This window comes from Otolemur garnettii, unplaced genomic scaffold, assembly GCF_000181295.1.
Source record: "Otolemur garnettii isolate 467f Iridium unplaced genomic scaffold, OtoGar3 scaffold00074, whole genome shotgun sequence".
Lineage (NCBI taxonomy): Eukaryota > Metazoa > Chordata > Mammalia > Primates > Galagidae > Otolemur > Otolemur garnettii.
In genome coordinates, this window is record NW_003852469.1 from 7,047,392 (window position 1) to 7,073,854 (window position 26,463).

The window sequence follows — 26,463 nt, forward strand, 5'->3', positions numbered from 1 at the left end:
AGGCTGCAGCAAGCTGTGACTACAGCACTGCATTTCACAGTAGGTGACAAGAGTGAGACCTTTAAAAAAAAAAAAAAAAGAAAAGAAAGGACAAGCTGTTTGGGCCATGAATGAATAGACAACAAAGAGCAGAGTCAGGCTGTCCTGAGTACCATACGGCTTTTCTGAGGAAGGGGAATGATTTTCCAAACTTCATCCACCTTGATGGGCTCATGTGCCCATTGCATCAGGTGATTCCTTTAGTTGACCCACTATATCCAAAACACATCAGAATGACTGACTGATGAGTGAAGTTAGGGTATCTAAAGGCAAATGTAATGGATCCTGAAGACAAGCTACAGAGGTAAGATTTTCAACTCCCCCCTCCCCTTTCCTGATTTGAAAAGAGACCATGGGTATTTTGGAAAGTGGTCTGTTTCTGCATTGAAATTTCATAGGGTACTAAAACATTTTTTTCCATTTGTGGGGGGGAAGTCCTTAATAAAGACTGTTTCAGAAAATGAAAAACTATTATTTTTTAGTAGGTTGTTACTTGTCTGTGGAAAGTCATTATTTCTTAAAATTAAAAACTTAAAATCACAACTCTGGCCCAAGTCCCTTCTTCCTTTGTCTGATTTACATTTAGCAGGAATAGATTACCCTGCTTTGGGCTAAGGCAAGAAGACAAGGTGGGAGAACGTTAAGAGCAGCAGTCTCCAGATGACAACCAAGCTTTCTCTCCTTAGCTCCAAAGAGACATTACACTGTTTAAGGAGGGTAAAAGCAGCCTTTCATGGCCAAATTAATTCATCTGGAATTAATTTCACACACACACATATATATATATGAAATAATTTAATAATCTGTAGTAAAGAATTTAAGTATTTTCTCAATGTGTAGGATTTTGTTTGTATCAGAAAACAGTGTCTAATGACACTTACTTTGATGAACATAGTGGCTAGAAAAAGCCTAGAAACTCTTAAATAAACTCATATTTTGACTGAATAAAATTTCCATATTATTTCCTGGGAAAATGAAGTTTAAAGATAACTGGCTTTCACATTTACTAGGTTGAATCACATGAGATTGCTAACTGACCATTTCTGACCAAACAGATAAGAAGCCTACCTTTTGGGGTACCCCCATTTTAATCAGTCAAGGAGGGAATAGCTTCACTGATTACAGCTGGACAGGTGTGTGGAAGGTTTTAACCATGGCACCTTGTCCTGACTAGACTGCACATAGGGCTGCATTGAGGAGACCTTCATGTTTGGTGAGTTCTTGCCTCTAAAATTGTTTTTGTGGAAGGGAGAGGTCTTGTTTTGCTGATCATTCAACACCTCAAGACAGAGAACTGAGGCGCTCTCTTCAAGTATCTATGAGAAAGCTATTTTTTGTCTCATTTATTAGAGAATTAGAGCATATGCCAAGACTGTTTTGCACATCAATGAAACTCAACAATTTTATATTTCTATTAGGCTTACAGATGGAACTTGGCTAAGATGAATCAATTCTATTTGCCTTCTAACCATTAGAACACAATTTTCGATCTTGGAAGTAAGCCATGACTGAGGTTCTACCCGTTCTTAGAGGGCTTAAACAGCAGACAGAGGTAGCAGTAAATCTAAGGCATATAAGAGCGGCTGTTTGGAGCCTGGGAATTATGGGATGTAAATCTGCAGTAAGGCACACATACCTAGCTGTATCTTAATGCTTTTCCACCTTCCTGGCAATGAAGTTCCTTCATACTTAGGTACTATGTAGTAAAGGGGTTAGAAGTAATCCTTGTTAACTAGCATTCTTCATTCTATAAATCTGGCCAATGAGGTCTACATAGTATTCCAGGGCATAACATTTGCTCTTGAGCTTGTGAGGGTCTGATGAATGAAGCCCAACCTAGAGGAGGAGTGATGTCAGAACATTAACAAATCTCGGCTTTAATTACTACTTGTCTGCTGGTAGCCGTGTTATTATGTGGAAGCTAGTAAAGAGGTAGAGTGGCTTCACTTTTATAGGTTTGGACAACATATACTTTATATATCTCAACTCCACCAATCAGAAATTGAGTCAGACTTAGTCCAACGAGAAACAATTTTATCAGGTTGAGGAGCTCCTATCATCCACTGGCTTTTAAGAATGCATGTTTTATATATCTTCATGTGTTTAGAGAGACATGTCCCTGGACACACACTAGACTTGATTGCTGAAACCAGGTCAGTAGAAACCATTGAAGTTTATTGGCGGTCACAATGCTTACACTGTATGCAGCAAACACCCTTACAAGTCTATCCGCAACCTGATCACGCAAGAAAGGATTCACCACACAGTCGCCAGAGGAGAAGGAAAAAATTAACAGACTTGTTTCTGGGGGTAGAGGAGAGAAATAAAAATAAAACCTAATTGATAAGTGTTCTCCCATGGGCAAGAGCTGAACTAGAGATGTGTACAACTAGCAGCAACAATTGTGGGAAAGGTACAAGGCAAATAGCTTTCTCCATTAATTTTCCTCTGTAGGTTAATTTTTTAATATTCAAAACATTTATTATGGTTTTCATTTTATAAAAATGTATATTTTTAAAGGGGTGGGAGAATGTTAAATACTTCATGCTAGGTAGACCTTGTTATTAAGAACCCCTCCACTGTAGTAACTTCCTCCAGTTCATACATTCATTGAGTGCAGGGCACATATATAAATATCCACACGCACGCATCCATACACACTGCCTCAAGGGCCGGGGAAGACTAAAAGTTATTGGCCACACGCAGCTGGCCCTCTGGTGGACTCATCCAAATTGCGCAACAGGAGAGCAACTGGCTCAATTCCTTCTCTCTAGTCTCTACAGAGACCAAGAACCCTACAACACATAGTTAAATCCAACTTTTAAAAAAGCAAGAGGCATCTGTCTGAGGATGAGGATAAGCAAAGTGGGAAAAAGGATGGAGATAAGAACACCAAACACTTTTAGCTGGAGTTACTTGTCACTGTAAGAGGCCAGGGACCTAGGGCAGCGTCTATGGTTGTGGGGCGAGGGGTGGTGCTCTGGCATGGCTTAGAGTTCCTAATAACAAGGGTTAATACAGTAACAGGAAGTGATCGTTTTGGGGTGAGGAAAGGGCAATAAGAAAAAATATACATTTGGGATTTTTACTTTTTTTGCCTCTACACTGTGTCACTAAATATATCTCTGCACTCTCACACGTTCTTGTCCAGTAAAGCTTCAGGCCACAGAATACACATTTTCCTCACTCGCATACACAACCCCTCACATCAGCATTGGTGCACTAGACTCTGTAAAAATTTTTCAATCACACTTTTTGTTTTTAAACTTGAGTCAATATAAACCTTGTTCAAAATGTTATGAAAAAATGTACATGTTTATACAAGGCAGGTTGTGGCAGGACACTGGGGGTTCTTCCCCCTTGGGTGGCCCCAAGAAGAGGGGGCTGGAGTCTTAGACCTTTGTGTCTTTATCCCCCACCACCCTTCCCACCCAGTCCCCCAGGAACCAGCAGCGCCCTGCCCTCTAGTGAGTGCACTCACATCCCTATTCCCTGGGGAAGTAGCTAGTTGACCTTTGCCATTTTCCCCACACCCCGGAGGAAGGAGCCAGGATCAGCCAGGCCCTCCCTCCCCCTTGCAATTGTTCGCCCCTCTGGGCCAAACCAAAGGGACGCTGCTCTGTACAGGTAGAGTCCAAGGAGGTGTCAGCTCATCATGTCATTGCTATTCACGCCATAAGAGGAATTCTTCATTGAGTCGTTGACTTCTCGACGGAATGCTGACAGGTTCTGGGTGAACCTGCAGAGAGGATGCATGTGGGTTGGGGGAGGAGGGTGGAAAGGAAAGGTCTTTGCCTAAAAGGTTTTTTTAGCAGGGAAGTTAACGACTGGGAACCAGAACATATGAATTTCTGTTTCTAAGGCCAGTTTATCTCAGTTAAGACTCTAAGGGAAACTTGGCTTAGTTCTGCTCCCCTTTTCTCTTACTGGCAACTTCATAGCAGACCTAGCGATCTGGTCAAATCTAGGGCCTTGAGGTCTGTGTCAGGTTCATGGTAGCACAAAAGATCTCACTGACAGGAGTTGGAGGTAAACCTCACAAAGTGAATAAAGCCGTCACATTTCTCAATGCCAAGAGACCAGAAGTATAGAGCTGTGCTGTCCGATATGGCAGCCGCCAATCAGAGATGGCCACTGAGCACTGAACTGTGGTCAGTGTTACTGAGGAAATGAATAGAATAAAACTTAAAATTCAGTTCTCCAATTGTACCTTGATCAATTTTAAATTGAAATGCCTTATTTTAAATTAGGCAATTTTAAAATCCAGATGTTCAATTCAGTTATTAGAAAACTTATGAGTATGTTTGGAACAACCTGGGTATGGGAATCTAATTTATCAATTGTAAATTTATGAAATCTAAATATAAATCAAATATTTTTTTTTTTCCTAAACTGAACAATTTTTACTTTTTTTTTGTTTAGCAGTCCTGGGCCGGGTTCGAACCTACCACCCCTGGTGCATGGGGCTAGCACTCTAACCACTGAGCAACAGGTGCCCTATCACATATTTCTGATGAAAAGTTTAACATATGAATTGAGATATACTTGTTAAATGTAAAATACACAGAATTTTTAAGACATGGTATAAAAAGAATGTTAGAATTCTCAATTTTTAAATATTAATTTTACATTCACATTATTTTAGATACATTGGGTTAGAGAAAATATACTGATAACATGAATTTTGCCTCCTTCTAACTTTTTTAAAAACATGGCTCGCTTTTCTATCAGACAGTACTGTTCTACATGGCCCCTAAACATGGGTACACAAAGACCTTTAAGGATCACTCTTGTTTCAGTGATTTGAAGAATAGCAATCACCCACGGTTTCTCCGCAGGACCCTCTAGACTCACCTGTCTCTGTTTTTCGTAAGAAGATTTCGCTCGATACCTTCCATTAGGTTTTCAAAACACAGATGCATTGCCTGCTGCTTCTCTGGTGGTTGGCTATTCACGATACTGTTCCTTAGGTCAGAAAAATACTGTGGGGCAAGGAGTGAAACAGAAGGTAAGATGAAGGGGGAAAGGTAGATTAGCCCTCTATTACTCCAAGATGAAAAATACTCTCCTCCAAGAAGGAATGGAGTGTCTACCAAAATCAGATACTTAAAAAAAAAAAAAAATTCAGGTCTTATAGGACCAAGAATTTTTAACTTATAAAGCACTTTATGGGACAATTCATTCATAGGAATTTCAAGACTTGTTTTATGGCAGAGCTGGTATATTCTTTTCCTTTTAAATGATTTCTCTTACTACCTAGAGCAGTGTTTAACCTTTTTAATCTTATGGCACACTTGAACCCACAGTTAAAACTTCTGTGGCACACCTTGAACTTCTTTCAAATATAATTTAATTAATGACCTTTAAAAAAACTTCATGGCATACCTAAGATCCTCTCACAGGACACCAGTGTGCTGTAGCATGTGGGCTGAAAAATCACTGACCTACAGTAAACCACTTCCTCAACCTTTATCCTTGTCTCCCTGAACTGCCACATGTGCTGATGTCCAACAGTCAAGTAACGTTCAAAGCATATACAGGACATGGTCAGTAAATGGTCCATTTTTCTTGTTTTGCCATCCTGAAGTGTTTTTATATGTACTTCTCACTGCCTGGCACATAACAGCCAAATGCCTATCACTTCTGGCTTGGCCAGGGAGCTGGCTCTCCTACCTTTTCATTAAGTAGTATCAAGCCAAGTAGGGGTCGGGACATAGACCACTGGTTCCTACAGTCTTCAAAGATGATTATGTTCAGCACCGTGGACAGCATCTGAAAATGGAGAATCTGAGGCAGTGACCTAGTATATAGCTACCCAAGACAAAATGACAGACTCCACAGAGGAGTGTATTACTTTGATGGCCTCCTCTGTGAAGGGTAAATCAGACAAATATTTTGTGAAGCTTCATTTTAGCCTTCTATTTCAGGGTAATCTTTTCTTCTAAGGTATTTCATCCTTGTTCTTGAAATTGGTTTGATAATTTCATTTATAAATGGACCTACCTAATTCACCTTGACTTATGGACAACGGGATAGGGTCAGGCAAACAAAATTACAGTAGTAACACACTTTGCACTATCATTTCTAGGTAATGGTCCCAGAGAAGACAGCTTTAAACATAGGGTTGTGAATTATTTCAATACTTTTTATAAAGAACAATAGATAAAGGTGAGATTGGCTAAAATCTCAACAATTCTGCTGATCCACTTCCTTAATCTATTTTTTCTTTTTTTGAGACAGAATCTCACTTTGTTGCCCTCTATAGAGTGCCATGGCGTCATAGTTCACATCAACCTCAAACTCTTGGGCTCACGCAGGTGCCAGTCACAATGCCAGGCTATTTTTTTGTTTGTTTGTTTGTTTAGCAGGCCCAGGCCAGGTTCAAACCCACCAGCCCTGGTGTACATGGCCAGCGCCCTAAACAGTGAGTTATGGATGCCGAGCCGTATCTCCGCTTGTATTTTTGCAAATTGCTTCAAGTCTTATTACTGTTGCATACAAATAAAGGCAAGCATATGGTTTAATATATCTATCGTCAGTTATTTCCTTCTGTCCTTCATTCTTGTTCCCATTTTGCAAATAAGCGGAGCCATAAGAAGACTGGATATTGCTAACTCATGGCAATGGGTAAGCAGAGTAATTTTCACAGAAGGAAGTCAGTGCTCATGAGAAGGCCCAGGGAATAGAGGTTTGTGTGACATTCAGAACAATTCAGAACTTGACTTTTTTCCCAAATTTTCTATATCCAGTGATTTACTCAGCAAACTTAAGATCCATTACAATTTAAGAGACGAAGTCTCTCTCTCTCTCACTTTCTGTCACCCAGGCTAGAATGCAGTAGCACAATCACTGCTGACTACAATCTCAAATTCCAGGGCTAAAGTGATTCTCCCACCTCAGCCTCTTGAGTAGCTGGGATTAAAGGTCCATGCCACCATGATTGGCTAATTAAAAAAACATTTTTTTTTTAAGTTTTTGGCCAGGGCTGGGTTTGAACCCGCCAGCTCCAGCATATGGGGCTGGCGTCCTACCCTTTTGAGCCATAGGCGCTGCCCTTAAAAAAGTTTTTTAGAGATGGAGTCTCGCCGTGCTGCTCAGGCTAGTCTCAAATTACTGGAATCCAGGAATCTCCTGCCTAGGTCTCCCAAAGGGCTGGGATTACAGGTGTGAGCCACCATGCCTAGTCTCCACTCCAAGTTTAAGATACAGAGCAGCATGAAGATGATTGGATGTTAGTCATGTTCATTTATTTTGTATGGCTTTCTGTCTCTTGCAGAGGTTTCTCTACTGTAGGGCACCCCAGCACTGCCTCCTAACCACCCTCCTCTTCCTTACCTGCTGGATCATCTCTGGATGCTGCTGCATAATATGCAGAAAGCGGTCACTCTCTTGGTTCAAGGGTGTTGCCCTCTTCTTGGTGCTCCGTGACAGCTGCTTAAAGAGGTATGTCACGATGTGGTCCAGGCAGGAGCAGCAGCCTGTGCATACCATGGTGTCTGCAACAAGGAGTGGCAGGAGTGGGATAGAGCAGGCATACTGAGTTGCTGAGGGGGACTGCGGATTACCCTAGGCTGAGATCCCAGACAAGTACCTGGTCAGTGGGAACTGTGGCCATGTCAACCAAGGCCACTACTCAGAAAGCCCCCAGTTGATCTCTTACCCTCATCATATAGCATATAGCAAGGCCCAGTTTTTAAGTTTGAAAGGGAGTAGGTATAAAAAATGCAAAATAGGGTGGCGCCTGTGGCTCAGTGAGTAGGGTGCCGGCCCCATATATGGAGGGTGGTGTGTTGGAACCCAGCCCCAGCCAAACTGCAACAAAAAAATAGCCAGGCGCTGTGGTGGGCGCCTGTTGTCCCAACTACTTGGGAGGCTGAGGCAAGAGAATCACTTAAGCCCAAGAGTTTGAGGTTGCTGAGAGCTGTGACGCCACGGCACTCTACCCAGGGTGACAGCTTAAGGCTCTGTCTCAAAAAAATAAAAAATAAAAAATGCAAAATTAGTATAAAGAAACAGTATTGAAATCACTGGTTCAATGTGTTGTGGATGGATGTCTTCTGCTTCATAAAAAACTAACAGAGCTTATATTCAGAAAATACTTCTTTTGTGCTAGATATTATGCTAAGTACTTTATAGATATTATAGCTAACTTATCCTCTTGAAAACTCTAGGAAGTAGGCCTTTTGTTTTATACATGATGAAACCAGAGTTTGGAGCAGTTATGTGATCTGCCTAAAGATCACACTGCCAGTAACTGGAAGAGCTGTGATTAGAATCCAAGAGCTGTGCAATGTGAACCTATGCTCTGAATTACCTGAGAGATGTCATAAACCCAGCTTAATCTATCCTATAAACATCTACAATTGGTTAGAATGGGTGTACTATATTTTTTGTTTATCTCCAAAGCATCTCTGAGGCAGCCACAGATTCATCTATGTTTTTTTCCAAAGGGAACACTGCAGCACCACCTGCATGAAGGAGACCACTGGACCAAGGGGGGAACTCTTAAAAGTGTAAACAATTCTTGGCTTGATGCCCGTAGCACAGTGATTATGGTGCGAGCCACATACACCGAGGGTTGCGGGTTTGAACCCGGCCTGGGCCAGCTAAACAATCGCAACAAAAAAATAGCTGGGTGTTGTAGCAGGCACTGGTAATCCCGAGTACTTGGGAGGATGAGGCAAGAGAATTGCTTAAAGGCAAGAGAATCGCTTAAAGACAAGATTTTGAGGTTGCTGTGAGCTGTGATGCCATGGCAACATACTGAGGGCACCATAGTGAGATTCTGTCTCAAAAAGGAAAAAAAAAAGAAGAAAAGTGTAAACAATTCTGATTCCTATAGGACTGACAGCTTATGTAAAAGTCCCTCTATTTTCAAGAAGACATAAAATAGCCCCCCAAAGCAAGGTCTGATACTGTGACTGGACTTGTCATGGCTATGCAGGGTGATGGCAGTATTATATATGCACATCAAAGAAGTGAGGTACAGAGGTGTGGATAATTCACAGTAGGTGATCCAAAATGACTTTTTAATTCTTTGTGCATCTGCATTATGTCATGATTATTTTGCAGTTGGCTTAACCTTATTTATTTATTTATTTTTTCAGTTTTTGGCCGGGGCTGGGTTTGAACCTACCACCTCCGGCATATGGGACCAGTGTCCTACCCTTTTGAGCCAGAGGCAGTGCCTGCTTAATCTTATTTATGTTTTGCTCAGACTTAATATGAATATGTATTTTGTTCTCTAAACATGCATGACTATTAAGACTGCTAGAAAGCAGCCTAGAAAGAAAATCATCAACAGGAACTGTATGAACTAGGATGAAAAAACTTACAGTGTTAGCTGCAAAAAACTTCCCATAGGTTCCACTGCATTAACGTTGTCTAATCATGCTATAGCAACTTAAGGGCCCTTATGATCTTCAGATTGGTTCCTGCTTATCGCTAAAGATCCAGTTCATTCCTAACTTTTCTGTACTAGTGTGCCAGACATCTGGATTTCTTTCTTGCCACAGATGCTAGTATTTTCTGCCCGTCCTGCTAGGAGCCCTCTCCTGTTAACCTAGGTAACCCCTATCCTGCTTTTAGGGTTAAATTTTGATACCAAGTCTGTCAGCCAGTCTTCTGTGACCCTGCCTCCTCAACACCAGCAGATGAGGTATTATTCCTGAGGGTGGTAGCACTTTGTACTCACCCCCGTTGTAGTGTGTAAATGCTAACTGTAAACAGGCAGTTGTCTGTGCATGTGTCTGTTTCATCTATCACATAAAAAAGGTGGCAGAATTCCTCCTTAAGGACAGGGACTCTGTGTTGCCAATTACTGTATCCTTAGTGCCTTGTACGGTACATGGTACTTAGGAGGGGATCAGTAAGGTTTTGCTGGATTAGAAAGTACTGGTACTATGAATTATGTACTCTGCTGTTAGCGCTAACTCCCCAAGCAGTAATCCTTTTGGATACTGGAGCAAGATTCTCTCCTGTTTAATTAAGTGGTAAAAACCAGCTAACCCACCCACCCACCCAGGTGTTTACCAAGTGCAGTAAGTCCTTCAGAAATGGAAGAGAGAATATACATGATGACATGAGGTTCCAGGCTTGCAATGAAATTCATGTGGTCCTGGGTCAGGACTTCCAGTAGTGAATAATAAGACTGGCTGAGCTTGGGGTAATCCTGTGGGAAAGGAGGAAGAAAATCAGCTTAGACTCTGTCCACTTCAGCATGAAGGGGGATCTTAAGTAAAACTGGGGAAACCAAAGATTTAGTTAAAGCAGAAAGGAGCTAGTTTATAGTTTCTCAGCAGAGACATTCAATTATGGTCTCATGTGGGGGAAAAAAAATAAAAAGAATGTGATAAGGGGCAAGATGCTGTCAACAAAGCTTCAGGCTTACCAGGAGATCACTATGGGGAATTGAGAGAAGCAGCTTGATGAAGGTCTGTAAAGCATTGTCCAGGGCATCGTCTCCATAGAGACGGAAGACTCCAAAATTGACATAACTCCCACTAAGGGCAGCCTTCAGCATGGAGAAGCAGATGGAGATGCCCTTGAGCTTCAGGGCATAGACCTGATCCTTTGGAACCTCTCCTAGTGTCAGGATACGATTGCCTGAGTAGACATGTAATATATATATTTATTCAGCCACACTGGAATCAAAAGTGTATAGATCAACTCAGCCTTCCTACTCCAAAGGCACACCTGCTGGTGATAGGTGACATACTAATACCCATGTACGAGGAATACAGCATGCCATAGGAATGCTGTCCTGCCTGTTGACAAAGCTAGCCCGAGACCCATACACTGCTTACAGAGTGGTGACTGAGGCACTCACCATACATTGTTATCATCTTGCTGGTTTCTCGGAAAAGTAAAATGCCATTTGGGGAAGAGACATCAAACTGGAGTCGCTGGGATCTGAGCAAAAAGCATAGAAGGAGAAAAAAGTCAGAGGTGTTTTCTTAGAAGACTGGCTCCTCCAGGCTTTCATTTGAATATCTTTGGTGATTTTGCACTAAGATATGCAGAATGACTATCATAATGTGAGAATAACCAGGTTACAGATATTTAACCCATACAGAATAGCTCATATCTTTTTTTTTATGCGGCATTGTTTTTATTGTTGTACTATTATTTCTTTGCTTTTTTTTTTTTTTATTAAATCATAGCTGTGTACATTAATGCAATCATGGGGTACAATGTGCTGGTTTTATATACAATTTGAAATGCTTTCATCAAACTGGTCAACATAGCCAAAAATAGCTCACATCTTAAAGACAAATATGCTAGACTCAAGTTATGCTGCTCTAATCAAAATCATGAAAAGAAGCAAAAAGGGCCAGCAAGGTGGCTCATGCCTGTAATCCCAGCACTCTGGGAGGCCAAGGCGGGTGGATCACCTGAGCTCAGGAGTTTGAGACCAGCCTGAGCAAGAGCAAGACCTTATCTCTACTAAAAACAGAAAAACTGGCTGGGTGTTATGGCTGGTGCCAGCTACTTGGGAGGCTGAGGCCAAGAGGACTGCTTGAGCCCAAGAGTTTGAGGTTGTTGTGAGCTATGATGACACCACAGCACAGAGTGAGACTGTCTCAAAAAAACCCCCAAAACAAACAAATAAAAAAAACAACAAACAAAAGAAATAAATTATGCAAGCAGATATCACTTTTAAAATTCTCATTTTTATTTGATTAAAGTTATGGCTTCTACCAGTCACTTCTTGGTACTAACTCTCTTTGTCCTTTAGGCATTAATTTACACCTACCTTTATAGCTTTGGTGGCAACTATAGGACAGGTACAAGCTTTGTTGCCACTTTATAAGAAGAAAAGACACAAAGGGACTTGGAAAGCTATGGCAGAAGTCAGGGAGAGAAGGAAAAGATATGCATCAATCTTAGCTAATTAGACTAGCATACCTCTTCCTTTATCTGTTCTTCCTCTGAGTTCAGTGGACTCAAGTTGGTAAGGTCTCAAACCCAGGTGTCCTTTTTACCACACTAAGCCATCAAGATGCAGAGCCATCCAGCTCTAAAGGCTGGGCATGGTGGCTCATGCCTGTAATCCTAGCACTCTGGGAAGCCAAGGTGGGTGGATCGCCTGAGCTCCTAAGTTCAAGACCAGCCTTAGCCAGAGTAAGACCTCATCTCTAAAAATAGCTGGGTGTTGTGGCAAGAGCCTGTAGACCCAGCTACTTGGGAGGCTGAGGCAAGAGAATCGCTTGAGCCCAAGAGTTGGAGGTTGCTGTGAGCTGTGAAGCCATGGCATTCTACTGAGGGGGGCAACAAAGTAATATTCTATCTCCAAAAACAAAAAACAAACAAACAAACAAAAAAACAAAACAGCTCTAAAATATGCCCTGAACCCTCCCACTTCTTCTTATACAGTCTCCATATTCCCATCCTTGTCCCTCTGCAGTCCCACTCTTCAGATGGCAGCCTTTAAATAATGTAAATAAGACCATTTTAATCCTTTGCTTAAAACACACCTGCAGCTTTCCACTGCAAAAAGAACAAGTGCCTGTTCCTCACCACTGCTATGACAAGGCACCCGAAGACTCGGCTCCGTCCACCAGTCCAACTATCCTCTCATGCAGCCTTTAGCCACAAGTCCCAGTGAACATGTCCTATCTCAGGACTCTTGTAGTTCTGTTTAGAACACTCTTGATCAGTGCAGGGGTATCAGAATCTTTCTTATCATAAGGATCTCAGCTTAAATATTACCCTCTCAGCCTTCCCTGACCCTCCCTCAGTTCTCCCTTCTACTGCCTTGTGTTTTATATCCCTTAATCACTGTCTGAAAGTATCTTTTGCACTTGTTTTTATTGTCTGTCTTGTCCACCATTTGTAACATCAATGAGGGCAAAGATTTCATCTGGCACAGTAGCAAGGAAAGTGCCAGGAAAACAGTAGATGCACTCAAACATCCATTTTTATAAATGAGTAACTCCTGAGTGTCACCCCCACAGGCGGTTACAGCCTCATTAAACATCACCCACACTCTCACTAAGGTAGTTTTAAGAATCACTAATTCTCTTAGGAGTGCCATGAGAGACAGATGCACATATCTGAAATTCTAGCAAAGCTAAGGGGCTGGATCCTTCTTTTTTACTATCCCTAAATTTGCCCTAAATTGTTGGGCAAGTCTAAAATTTGGTGTTTTAGAAGTCTTTCTTACTTTTTAAAAAAGTAAACCTTTATTGATCCAGATACGATTTGCCTAATAAATACCTTTCTTAAAAATTAGTATTCTTCTCAATTATCTTTAACTATGAAATGTGATAGATAGGGCACCATCCCCAAATGTTAACTTCTATATCTGTGAGCAGGGAAATCAGAATCATGGATGCCACATTTACTTTTTGTAAGAATGGATAGCTTGAAACTCTTTGTAAAGTGATTTTCTTCAGTCAGCTATGGCTTTATGTGGCTGGGAATAACCTTTCAAACAAAAACACACACACAAAAACTTTTAGAAGTTTTCATATTTTGATAGCTGTGAATCTTATTACTTCCAACAATCTATATAAGCACAAGATAAAGCAAATTCTTTCACCATTTTATCAGATAAAAAAAAGGGTGGTTGTGCCTTTTGAAGGTCTGCATCCTGCTTACCTGTTATGAACTAATTCAGCCATCAGCTTGAGCACAGGGGTGGTACAGGCTGGATCATGGTACCAGAGCTCAATTGCCCGTTGGAGAATTGGCATGTAGGATGGATATCTGTTAACAGAAGCTAAGGAAGGATTTCTGAATCCAGAAACGTACAGAATTTAGAAGTTTCTCAGCATGAGCCAAGCACAAACTGTCAAGTTATATTCTCCAATTTCCTGTCTCTTCCTCGCATCTTAGAATCTTTCTTACTAGAAGATGCTAAAGTGACTATGTGTCCCTTAACCTGTAAAAGTCATGTAATAATACATTTTAATTTATACAGCACCTTTCTTTTGAAGAGCACAGTGTATTTCATATTGTTATTTATCCCTTTACCACTTCTATGATATGACAGGTAGCAGCTATTTCCTTTATATATAGAGGCTCTTGGATTTGAAATGATCTGCACAAGGCTATGAAGTTTAGTTAAGTTAGACTTTGTAATTTCTAAAATCTGTCTTTTAAAAAATAGATTGAAATGTCTCTTTTCTAAGTGTAGCAAAATCAATAGTTCTGCAGTGGTATATAATTCCACAGGCACTTACATCTGGGACCCAAATGAGAAACTGGGATACTACCTCATTCATGACCTGTTCTCAGACAACATTATGCATGACAGACAACTCTGGAACGGCCAGGTGTCAGACCATAGGACACACAGTAGGCCTTGTGTTTAACTCTCCATCTTTTCTGCCTCATCACACCTTCCTTCCCTTGTCCCTCCCCACTTCATGATTTCAGCACGAGTTGCACCCCAGTTAAGGCTTGCTGTGGCATGCTCCTAGCTTAAGTTAGGATACATCCATTCAAAGAGCATCATGAAGCTGGTCTTGGCATTGAAGGCGAAAGCTATCCCTCTCAGGTCTCTCACTAGGCCAACTAGAGTTCGCTGTAGAAGGCAAAAATATATTAAAATAGAAGAAAAACCAAACCTACAACCATCACAGGGAAATTTCACACATCTGTAATCAATTTCTTCCTCCTAGAGTTCAGCAAATACTCCTTATCAGCACAGCAGGCCTGGATGCTTATGTTGACCACCCTGTATGTTGACCAGTTTGTTACAGTTGCTTGGGTGGTGAACTTACAGAGATTCTACTGAATATCCTAACAGTCTGTATCCTAAAGAAATGCAAAGGCAAACTTTGCCAAGAGGAAGACAAAGGGGAGTCTACATGATACCTGTCCCTTGGTTGGGCTGTCTAGAAATGAGACTAACCTGTTGAATCTTGGGGCTATAAAGTACTGTATTCTCATTTTACGGAAAAAGAGAGTAAGGCCAAAAGAGGCCAAATAACTTGCCCATCCTTATACTATCAGATGGTAGAAGGGCCCAGATTAGGAATTCCTACATAGCACTAAGACCTTAAATCCAATGCTTTTTCAATATAACTTTTACTTGGGGTTCTGAGCAATACGACTGCTTTTAAAATCAAGTAGTTGACAATATGCTCAGAAAGTTAACATTTTGGGGCTACTAAAATACTGCACTTCTGTTTAAGCAAACAGCTCTCCTCCTAAGCTGTATCATAAGCTCAATTTTCTAGTTGGAGACATGGTCAACCTAAGACGTTACATGAGACATGACAAATACATGGGTGATGCCTATGACCATTGCCAAGATGGTTCCTTTGGTTAATTTTACTTGCCTTGTATGGTACTAATATGAAGAGAAAAGGGCTGATATTCACTGATTATCAACCCGGGATATACAGAAAGCATATCAATTCACTCCAAGTCCTTGATATTGGTTGATATTTTAGTCCAAGTTACTGACATGTTTCACACTAACTACAGCTTTAAAAAGTACCCAGCTCAGACCCCAGTACACAAATGTAAATGGAAGAGAATCTTGGACAAAGTGGTGTTGCTCTCTGACTACCTTTATGATTTGCAGATGGAAAACTAAGAAGCTTTTTTTTTAGACAGAGTCTCACTTTGTTGCCCTCAGTAGAGTGCTATGATATTACAGCTCACAGCAACCTCAAACTCAGGCTCAAGCAATCCTCTTGCTTTAGCCTCCTGAGTAGCTAGGACTACAGGCACCCACCACAACACCCAGCTGTATTTTTTTAGAGACGGGGTCTTGCTCTAGCTCAGGCTGGTCTTGAACTCCAGAGCTCAGGCAATCCACTGAGTGCTAGGATTACAGGCATGAGCCACTGCACCCGGCCACTAAGAAGCTTTCTAAAGATTAAAAGGAGAACATCGGAATGTCAAGTAAAGTCTGGCATTTTTTCTGGTGATACCACTGGCTATTTGGTGGTTCTACCATTCAGCCTCAGTGTCCTCAGGAACCCTGCAAAAATTCCTACCAATGTTAATATTCTGACATCTTTAGGTTTTGGCATAGAGGGCTACAGGTCACGAGAGTGGGTGTGTATAAAGTAAAAGGAGGAAAGCAACAATTAAGATACTTCTGAGAGGTGGAAATCAAGGACTAAAATAAAAGTAACTTAAAATTCCATATGTATGGAAATTTAAAATGCCTTCTAAATGACTTGTATCAAAGAAGAAATCTTAATGGAAATGAGAAATTACAAAGAATTAAATGATAACGAAGATGTTACATATTAAAACTTATAGATTCTGAGCGGCGCCTGTGGCTCAAAAGGGTAGGGCGCTGACTCCATATGCCGGAGGTGGCGGATTCCAACCCAGCCCCAGCCCCAAAAAAAAGAATACAAAAAAACTTGCAGATTCTGAAGCTGTTTCACAACAATGTCAAAATATTTCACATTACTAAACTATACATGTAAAAATGGTTAAGATGGTAAATTTTGCATGTTTTTAAAACCACAATTTAAAAAAACCCCTACACTTATAGAATATACCCAGAGGGACCTTTATAGTTTCAAATGATCACAGTAGGAAAGAAGAAGAGATGAACAGTTAAGAAGTTAGAACAACAGAATAACTCCAAGGAAAAGATATGAAAACAGAGAGTGGAAATGAAAGAAATAGAAAACACAGATTAAAAAAAGCTAAAACAAAGCCAAAAAATGTTTGGTTTTTTGCAAAAACTAATAAAACTAATAAATCTCTCACAGGATTGATCTAGAAGGAGACTGAAAACATTAATAAGCAGCATTAAAAATGGAAGGGGCCATAACTGAAGATATAGCAGAAACTATTAACAACCTTATGCTAATCCATTTGAAAACTCACATACAAAAAATCCTAAGAACTGCCTAAAAATATACTTTAATATGAAAGCAAGAGTTTGGTTATTCAATTTTAAAATCCCAGGAATCCAAGAGCATAAATAGAAAGCTAAAGCAGTAGGTAATTTATAGATTCACATTATTTTCTGCTGCTAACTAATCCTGGCTCTGCCAAGGCCTGCCCTAAGCCAGAAGATGATCAATCAGTGGGCGAAAGACTCACCTTTGCCTCTTGCTCGTTGAAACTATTAGTGCTAAACATCTGGGCCACAGCCTCAAACGCTGCTGTAAGTGGCAACATGAACTGCTCATACTGATCTTCATCCTCTCCTGTAAAGAAAACAACTCAGGCTGTGACCCCCAACACCAAGAATTCAAAGCTGTGTACACATAGGAAATAAGGGGGGATGAAAGATGAGCAGATCCAAATATAATTCCAAGGGGGTCACTTTATCATTCCAACAGGTATTAGTAGCAATTAAAGAATAAAATGTATATACAGAAACAATTTTAAAACTAAAAAACAACAGAAATCTTCTAGTCCAAGAATGTCTTAAGTTTTTTGATGTTGAGCCACAGTGTCAGCGATTCATGTGTTTTAAGGCAATATGTTATTTATTTACTTTGCCTTATTGAGAATTATAGTTAGTCCAGAAAGGACCATGGCTGGTGTATTAGAACTAGAAGAGTCTCAAAATTGAAAGAGGTGCTCGGTTTGGTGTCTGTAACTCAAGCAGCTAAGGTGCCAGCCACATAGACCAGAGCTGGCAGGTTCAAATCCAGCCCAGGCCTGCCAAACAACAACGACAACTACAACCAAAAAATAGCCGGGCGTTGTGGCAGGCGCCTGTAGTCTCAGCTACTTGGGAGGCTGAGGCAAGAGAATCGCTTAAGCCCAGGAGGAGGTTGCTGTGAGCTGTGATGTCACAGCACTCTACCCAGGGTGACAGCTTGAGGCTCTGTCTCAAAAAAAAAAAAAAAAAAAAAAAAAAAGGAAAGAAGAGATGCTCGTGGAGGCTTTTATCCACACTTATTTTCCTTTTTAAAGTAATCTTTCATACGCCTAGAAAACTGGATAATAAAAAGTTTTAGTTGACTGTCTAATGTGGGTTTTCACCTCAACATGGAGTGGAGAAGTTATCTGGCCAACAAGTTGCACTAAGGAATCTGTGTGATTAATTCTCTTAGAGATAAGAAATATGCAGAGAGCTTTAAAGCTACTGCATATCAGAAGAAAATTTCAGGAGCACACTGTTATTCTCTTCCAGACACAGGGACCATAATAGTATCATTTGTTCTTGGCAAAATAAGACTGTTATTTCAGATGATTTTGTTACTGTTAAAACAATAGAAAGGACTTCCCTCTGCATCTAGTTTTCTGATCTCAAATCAAAATTTACAACAGTGCCAATTACTTCATGAGCCTCTAGGATTTATTGCAGTACCTAAATCCACCATGAGGAGACGCCCAAGTGCCGTGTAGAAGGTAGTCCGACACCGCATGTCTGTCAGGTTGGACTGATTGTTAATACCCAAAAATGAAAAGTGCTCGCTCTATTGAAAAAAAGAAAACAAGTTAAAAAGGTAAAAACATGGTTAGAGGGAGAATGCAAGCCAGTAATCTGAGAATTACTGAGCTAATGGCTAGCTGGCAATTCCTTAAGGAACTGGAGGAGCTTTTTTGTTTGTTTTGCTTATTGTTGATCCCTACTACTAATGCATCTGCAGTATGAGTAGTAGTAGGTGACTTCACTGTAACTCAGATCATCTGGATCCCAAACAGCAGTTGTGATGATAGTGTCATTACCTAACTCCCATCTTTGCTGCAGCAGTGCAAGGGACCCCAATTTAAATATCTCTTTTTACGTGCTGAGAAAGTATATATGTGGGCAGTGGGAGAGACAGCCAGGAGAGGGGCTAAAATCACTCACCGTGTGATTGTTCAGCATGAACTGTACCGCACTAAGCTTCACTAGCTTCCTTACACTACTGTATGTAAAGACAAAGGAAGAAGGTCAAGGAAAGTGTGAAGCAAACTAAGAATCTTTAAGGCAGATGGAAACTATCCAGGATAAAAGAGTTTACCACAGTGGTTCTCAACCTTCCTTATGCCGTGAACCTTTAATATAGTCCAAAGAAGTCATGACCCACAGGTTGAGAACTACGGGTTTACCAGAGTATCTGATTTCTCTATGCCACTGCCAAATAGGAACAAATTTGTTCTCTTCTAAGCAATATTTAACTAATCAATTAGAGAACTCCTATCTATGAGAAAACAGATAAAACGCAGCAGTTTCCCTAAAGAATGAATATCCTAGAATAGCTTTTCTCAGCAGGAGTTTCAAGGGAGAAATAGCCCGGCCTAAGGCATCCAGTGTGAACAAAACTTCTCTCCTACTTAGAATGGCACTAGTTATGTACATTATGTAAAGTCTTTGGGAAAGGCTCAGCACCTATAGCTCAACCGGCTAAGGCGCCAGCCATGTACACCTAAGGTGGTGGGTTCGAATCCCCAGCCCGGACCTGCCAAACAACAATGACGGCTGCAACCAAAAAATAGCCGGGCGTTGTGGCGGGCGCCTGTGGTCCCAGCTACTTGGGAGGTGGAGGCAGGAGACTCGCTTGAGCCCAGGAGTTGGAGGTTGATGTGAGCTGTGAAGCTACAGCTCTACTGAGGGCGCTAAATTGAGCCTCTGTCTCAAAAAAAAAAAAAAAAAAAAAAAAAAAGTCTTTGGGAAAATTGAGAAAAAAGTTACTCTAATAATTTTATAGGGTTTTTCTCTTGGAGACCCCCGGTTGTGCAAACTGTCCTAAGGCAATTCAAACTTTGTAGCAGATCTAGTTTAAGTCCAAAGAAGTACAGCGACTACCTTCTCTCGCAAAAAGCTTAAAATCAGGATATTTCTACCAATCAGCTAGTGGATAGGACAATGAACCCGAGAAGGGCTTTGTCTCCACTAAGGATACTACAACTGTGGCTACACCGAGAGAGTACCTAAGAGATACATCTGTAATATATTTCTGGAGCTTAGGAAGAGCCAGGGATAAATGTGTAGAAACTCTTGTCTCATTTTGGGGGTCTGAAATCATTCCTAGATCCTGGGCAGGTACTATGTTTGACTCCTAGGAAATGGAAGATACCTGAGTACACACCAAAGCTAAAATAAAGTGGAAACAGCAGGAGGCTAGGATTCCTAGACTGTGGCCTGCCATGGTTTCTGCTGCACACAGAAGCTAGCTTAGAAAAGGATATCCAATGGAGAGATCATTGAGAAGCTGTAGTGTCTTGGAGGTGATTGGTTCACAACGGCCCCAGTACTTCAAGTTGGTGATACTGGAGGACAAAAACAAAAAAAAAAAGCAAGAGACTCTTGATTTGCCTGGTTTCCTTCAGGGCTAGGAGATGAAGAAAGTCATTCATCAAAAGTCACCACACATCTGCACCACTAATTCACAGACATCACAACCACAAAAAAAATGGGTAGGAAATCTCCGTACTTACATTTGGTTGACTAGAAAAATTATCCTTCAGATAATCTTCACTACTTGGTTCCAAAGCTACACTGGCCCATACCCAGGCCCTTGGAATTCTGGGGCACTCCAGGGCAGATTTCTGCAGCAAGGGTAAGAGATTTCTGCGGCAGTGATAACATGCAGACGTATGCAATTCTGCACCTGCACCATCCACTGTCAGCTGCAGAATTCTAGTAGCCCTTGCTTCTGGATTCTAGGCCAGAGAGTCCTTTAGACCCTCTTTGTTCTTTCCATCTTAAATTATTAACCAGCTCACAAATATGACTGTTTAGGGTTGGGATAGTTAGAAGAAGGCACAATGTCCCTTTGCACACAGCCCTGGGTAATATATTTGGCTCTTAGTGTGTGCTTTCATAAATTGAGCTGCTAAAAAGAGTAAAATGTAACCTAAGGAGTATAACTTAAAAAAACAAAAACAAAAACAAAAAAGAAAAACAAGAAGAGGGCCAATTAGAAACTCCAACTTTGAAGATAGTTCAAACAATGACACTAGATGTTGGAGACTAAAGGGTGTGATGCTTCCTGGGAGGAATGAGCCCCTGTTAAAGTGAGGCTCACATTCTGGGGGACAGATTTAGTGAAAATCAGCACCAAAAAGTGAATGCACTCTGGGCATCTCTGATGTGGAGTTTGAGTGAGAGGCCAAGCACCAGTCCTAGGGAGGGAGGTCTGTTTTACTAATGCCATGACAGGGTTTCGACTGTGATTCCAGAAACTAAAGAGAAAGTTCTGCAAGAATAAAATTAAATCCTTGCCTGTACAAGCCTGGAATGCTCTGGGGCCGGGCCATATCTCTAAGCACAGCTTGTCACACACTCAAATGCACAATTTTCTGACGCAAACGATCAATGCTAGAATACCAAGGCACTGGCAGCACAATGCCAAGATCACATTTTACAGTTGCAACAGGGATTCTTGCTGATGGCCAGCAGAAACACTTACATTTTTCCTATGAAGACGCTTAGGACCATGGTCTCATCGTTCAAGCCCAGAACTTCTGAAAGTCGGCGGTACAGCTGATGTTAAGAAAGAAAGCAACCAGAAAATATGAATTAGATCAACTACATCCTTGTACTATTTTTTTTCTCCATAATTGGGGGTTAAGGTGTGAGAAGAAAATGGACAACAATCCTGGGAAGACTTTACTAAAGGGATTAGCTAGTTTCTAAGTATTACTAACTACTGAATAGAGTTTGAGCTACCTTACTGGTCCCCTTCAATCCTGAGGTTATAAAAAGATTGCCAAAACCTTCTGCTGTTCTAAATGTTAATTCATGTATGAACACTAAATTTTGCCAATTTGGGGGAGAACAACAGATATATTGACTGGCTATTTGTTAAACAAATGGAGCACTAGAGAAATCAGTTGTTTGACAAGTCTCCCAGAATTCTATAGGCTAAGAGAAAACATTTGGACTATCCCAATACTTAAAATCTGGAGGCTATGCGAACTGTTACCAACTATTTTCTTCAATCAGCTATCCCACAAGTGAGAAATGAGGGTTAAATGGAGCCATCTAAGAGTCTGTTACCTTAGACGACTTCTGCACCTGGTCCCCAATGTAGATCTTACGGAATTGTTCAAAAAAGCTCAGCATGGCCAATTCTAACTTCTCGTTACCGGCCTGAGCCAAGCGAGAGTCTGTTAGGTTCATCAGCTGGAGCACCCTAGAGGAAGAGGATCAATAATTCTCGTAACAGCAGGACATCTGGGTTACTCTACAATCTAAGCCTCTGAAATAGTTGCATTTGCTTGTTCTCCTTCCCACCCTACCTGAAAGGCATGCTCTGCAGATTTTAAACTCTGGTGAAGGAACAAAATTTTTTTTGCTGCCCAACATAAACCACAGCTGAAGAATGAATGTTTAAACATGTATCCACTGAGAGTACAGATTGGGTCAGAACTCATGATTAGTTAAAAAAAATGCTAGCACAAGGGGTAATAGTCTTTCCTAAAATTTCTGTGAGACTTCAGGTAGAGCAATTTTCTGTATCCCAGTTCATCTGCATAAATGCTGAAGACTGGGCTAGACCAGCAACTGTCAATCATTTTTTGTCAGACACATGAAGGATGACATTCACATGCAGGTAAGAATTCCAGAGACAAACAGCAGATACACTACCTGTGACTTCACTTCCTTCCCCTGCACCCCTCACCCCAAAAGAAAGCAAGTGAGTGAATGTTAAGTAAGAATGATATTGCTGTGAGTAATCTGGTATTTTGATAGTATGACAATAGATAACAAACTATTAATATTAGAGACATATCATGAGTAAATTAGACTTGATCACTGTTATTACATTCAAGCTAACATCCAGTGTATAAGACATTACCTAAACTAAAATTATATTATGACAGAGGCAGAATAAGAAAGGTTATTTGATTCCAGTCTTATTAAAATTTTGCTCAACTCTTTAAAAAATGCATGCAGGACAATGCCATGGAGACTTCTGTCAGGATTAAGGCTCTTAAAGGCAAATGGGCATCTGATGGACAAAATGAGGGGGAAAAGAGACAAATGGGGATTTTTGGAACAGGAGAAATTACAGATTGAGTTGTCTGGAAAACAATAAAGTTCCAGGCATCATGTTAAAATGTATTCATATCTGAACAGACCATTTGAAAGTTTAGAACCCTTTAGGTCCAGTGGCTCTCTGGAAGGCCACAAAACCATTTTCATAATAACACTGAAACTTTTTTTTTTTTGCCTTTTTCACTTGCATTCTCATATGAAGGTAAAATAGGCATTTTCAGGGGCTACAAGATGTACTATCGCAACAGAATGAATGCAGAAGCAAATATGAGGATCCGGCCGACTTTTACTATGCCAGACATTAAAGAGATCTGCAGAACTGTAAACAATGCCACTCATTAATTTTTTGAAAACAATTATTTGTTTTCACAAAAATATATATATTATGTTAACATATAATGAGCTTACTATTATTTTAAAATAAATATATATGTTTTTAAAGAAACCATACACTTTAAGGTCCTAAATACTTTTTAAGAGGGTAGAGTAGTCCTAAGATCAAAAGTTAGAGAACCTCTATTTAAGGGTACTAAAAAATGCTGCCAATTCCATGATCTATGTGTATTTGACTTAAAAAATAAAAAAAAAATCCTGCCAAATAAGAATATTTCTGTTCGGTAAATTTTTAGAAATCACTAATTATGTTCCATTTCCCCTGCCATTCAATTTATAAATATAAATTTTTAATAAGCTTTGGTGCTCATTTAAAGGGTTTTAATAAAATGAGAACAGATAAAAAACAACTTGAAATCTTGTAGATAGATAAGTTTATGACTAAGAGATTTGAAAGGATATGGAAACTCTTTAATTCCATCTTTGGTGATTTCTGAAGAACCACAGTTTCCTGTTAAGACTTTTTTTGGTATGGTAAAAGCAGTCCACATTTCACTAACTCTGAGATACTGTCCTTAAACAGAACTAACAGCTACTTCTCAATTTAGTTTTTCTAATTCTATACCCATCATTTCCTTACTGAATTATTGCTAACACTTTTTTTTTATTAAGGATCATAGCAGAGTTCTTGCTGCACTGATGAGGTTTGAGGGCTTCATTTTTATGGGCAGTTTTCTAAGACTCTGCTCTGTAAATGGGGAGGAAAACATTATTTAGAGGACCCAAACAGGACATGAGGAAGGTCAGAGACACAGAATGGAGAGCTGCTATGGGAGCACTTACCGACAGACAAGCTCACCATCCATAGCATCTTGCTCATCGGTGCTGGCAAAAGAAACCCGGCCGCCAATCACTGCTCCAATAATGTAAACTAGCCACGTCAGCCTTCCTGCAGCAGGAGAAAGACCTATCAGTGTCACCTCCAGTGACAAGTTTATAAAGAGATTCCTCACTATTAATTTCCTTAATCTTAAGAACACTATGGTAAAGTCATGAAGTCTTACTTTCTTTAAACAGAGGACAGCTACTACTTTGCTCTGGTAAAGGTGATACCAAGGGGGAAATTCACTAGATAATCAATGTTCTTTTATCAGACAAGGCTATTGTTTTTAGAGTGTAGTATTTCTCTAGAGTTAAAAAACACTCAGTGCAGATAGGATTTCAGTTCTCTTCCCTAGTGCCCTGTGGTGTTTATTCCTTCGTAAATATTCTATTGTGTATATTAAGGTTGACTGATGATGAAAGACTCCTTTTTTGGAGAAGAGACAGGAAAGAGGTGGTAATGAGAGAAAGGTTCTGACAACATCTCATCCCAATCTAGAGTTCTCTGCACACTGCACACTCACCTTCCTGTACTGCAATGTCCATCGGGCTTGCACTGGCGCTCTGGAGTAGCTCCTGGTAGGACTGGGCTGACTGGTCAAATAACTGCACAAGGAGCGCACACGTCTTCTCATACTCACAACGCCCAATGGTGGACAGCTGGTCCAACTGCTGTTGGACCAGACCTGTATCCTCCAGGGGATCTTCCAGGCCATCTCTACTCCCAAAAGGAAGAAGGAAAGCAACTCTCTTAAAATATGCCTATTAATTTCAACACTGATTCAGCGGCTCCCTTTCTTCTTAATTTAGCCACTGTTTTCTTTTTTCTTTTTTTATTGAGACAGAGTTTCACTATGTCGCCCTGGGTAGAGTGCCTTGGCATCACAGCTCACAGCAACCTCAAACTCTTGGGCTTAAGCGATTCTCTTGCCTTAGCCTCCCAAGTATCTGGGACTACAGGTGCCCACCACAACACTCAGCTATTTTTTGTTGCAGTTGTCATTGCTGTTTTTAGCTGGCCTGGGCCAGGTTTGAACCCTCCATCCTTGGTGTATATGGCACCGTAACCACTGTGCTACGGGAACCGAGCCTTAGCCACTGTTTTCAAACATAGAGGCCTATATCACACTCTAACATTGCATTTCCCTTAGGAAGAATATGAAGCCAGAAGGCAGATGTCTTTGACACTTAGAATCAGTCTCCCTGAGGTATATGCTGTTTGGTGGCATCAAAGAAATAAGTAGATAAAGATCATACAATCTAGTTATCAACTCTCATTCCAAGGCTTACTAGAACACATAAGAATTCTAGGCAGCTGATTACTGATTGTGTTACATTAGTATGGTTGCAGTCCAACTTAACTATTAACAGTCTTTATCTACTTATTTCTTTAGGAGTCCACCTTAAGTACCTGTTACTTAAACATGGTAATTCTTGTCATCTATATACTATAAATGTTTCTTCCATTTAAAGAAAGTCAGTGACAAGGACAAATATTACACAGACATACTTTGTATTCAAGGATATTGCTACGGATGGCAAAAAGGGGGACATGAATAGGATGTTAAAGAAACAAGAATATTCCAACAGACTTTATCTCCCATTATGGTACTCTGCTAGTAAGAGAAAGAACCATTATTGGTATTAGCTCCAGTAAGACCCCTCCCAAGTACCCTTTTGCCAGTTGAGCATCTGATCTCTAGTAAGTCTGACAGTAGGCTACTGGTGGGGAAAGGAAGGAGGCTGTCCAGGTTTCCTTACCTCAGTATGATGTGCACAGATTCCAATCGGGATGTGATGTAGGCTTTGGTGACCTCAGGAGTATAAGTTTCTAGCATGTGGGGCTCTGTGGCTTTGACGTATGGCACCGAGGCTGCCAGCCGCTGCCACAGGCTCAGAAGATAGTGCACGCTATTTGGGGCAAATTCCCAGTGCTAAGGAAAACCAAAAGCAGAAGGTATATTTTTCATTTCTATACACTTAAGTTCCATGCCACTTGAGACAATGAAAAAAAAACCTTTTCTAAAAAATGAGGAGAGATTTTTATGGACTTTGTTTTGTGCATAGCAACTAGTTTAATGTATTTATTAGCATTTCTTTCTTTTTTTTTTGTGAGACAGAGCCTCAAGCTGTCCCCCTGGGTAAAGTGCCATGACTTCACTGCTCAGCAAACTCTAACTCCTGGGCTTAAGCGAGTCTCCTGCCTCAGCCTCCCAAGTAGCTGGGACCACAGGTGCCTACCACAATGCCCGGCTATTTTTTGGTTGCGGCCATTATTGTTATTTGGCGGGCCCAGGCTGGATTCGAACCCGCCACCTTAGGTGTATGTGGCTGGC

At 40.7% G+C, this 26,463-nt stretch overlaps 1 protein-coding gene across 2 annotated transcripts in view; it reads right to left on the reverse strand.

Annotated features, from left to right (window-relative positions):
- Positions 1–2,193: 2,193 nt before the first annotated feature.
- The window catches only part of XPO7 (exportin 7), an 84,060-nt gene continuing 59,790 nt past the window's right edge, over positions 2,194–26,463 (reverse strand). For both annotated transcript variants that reach the window (XM_003793991.3, XM_023515550.1), the window contains exons 11-28: positions 25,889–26,061; positions 24,652–24,845; positions 24,089–24,194; positions 21,911–22,046; positions 21,321–21,394; positions 20,098–20,178; positions 18,776–18,839; positions 18,290–18,398; positions 17,068–17,174; positions 14,481–14,569; positions 13,642–13,749; positions 10,868–10,950; positions 10,430–10,644; positions 10,072–10,210; positions 7,375–7,535; positions 5,713–5,811; positions 4,894–5,021; positions 2,194–3,778 (exon numbers count right to left, since the gene is read on the reverse strand). In XM_003793991.3, the coding sequence (XP_003794039.3) occupies positions 3,685–3,778; positions 4,894–5,021; positions 5,713–5,811; positions 7,375–7,535; positions 10,072–10,210; positions 10,430–10,644; positions 10,868–10,950; positions 13,642–13,749; positions 14,481–14,569; positions 17,068–17,174; positions 18,290–18,398; positions 18,776–18,839; positions 20,098–20,178; positions 21,321–21,394; positions 21,911–22,046; positions 24,089–24,194; positions 24,652–24,845; positions 25,889–26,061 (2,160 nt within the window). In that variant the 3' untranslated portion in view covers positions 2,194–3,684. The remainder of the gene's footprint in view (positions 3,779–4,893; positions 5,022–5,712; positions 5,812–7,374; positions 7,536–10,071; positions 10,211–10,429; positions 10,645–10,867; positions 10,951–13,641; positions 13,750–14,480; positions 14,570–17,067; positions 17,175–18,289; positions 18,399–18,775; positions 18,840–20,097; positions 20,179–21,320; positions 21,395–21,910; positions 22,047–24,088; positions 24,195–24,651; positions 24,846–25,888; positions 26,062–26,463) is intronic.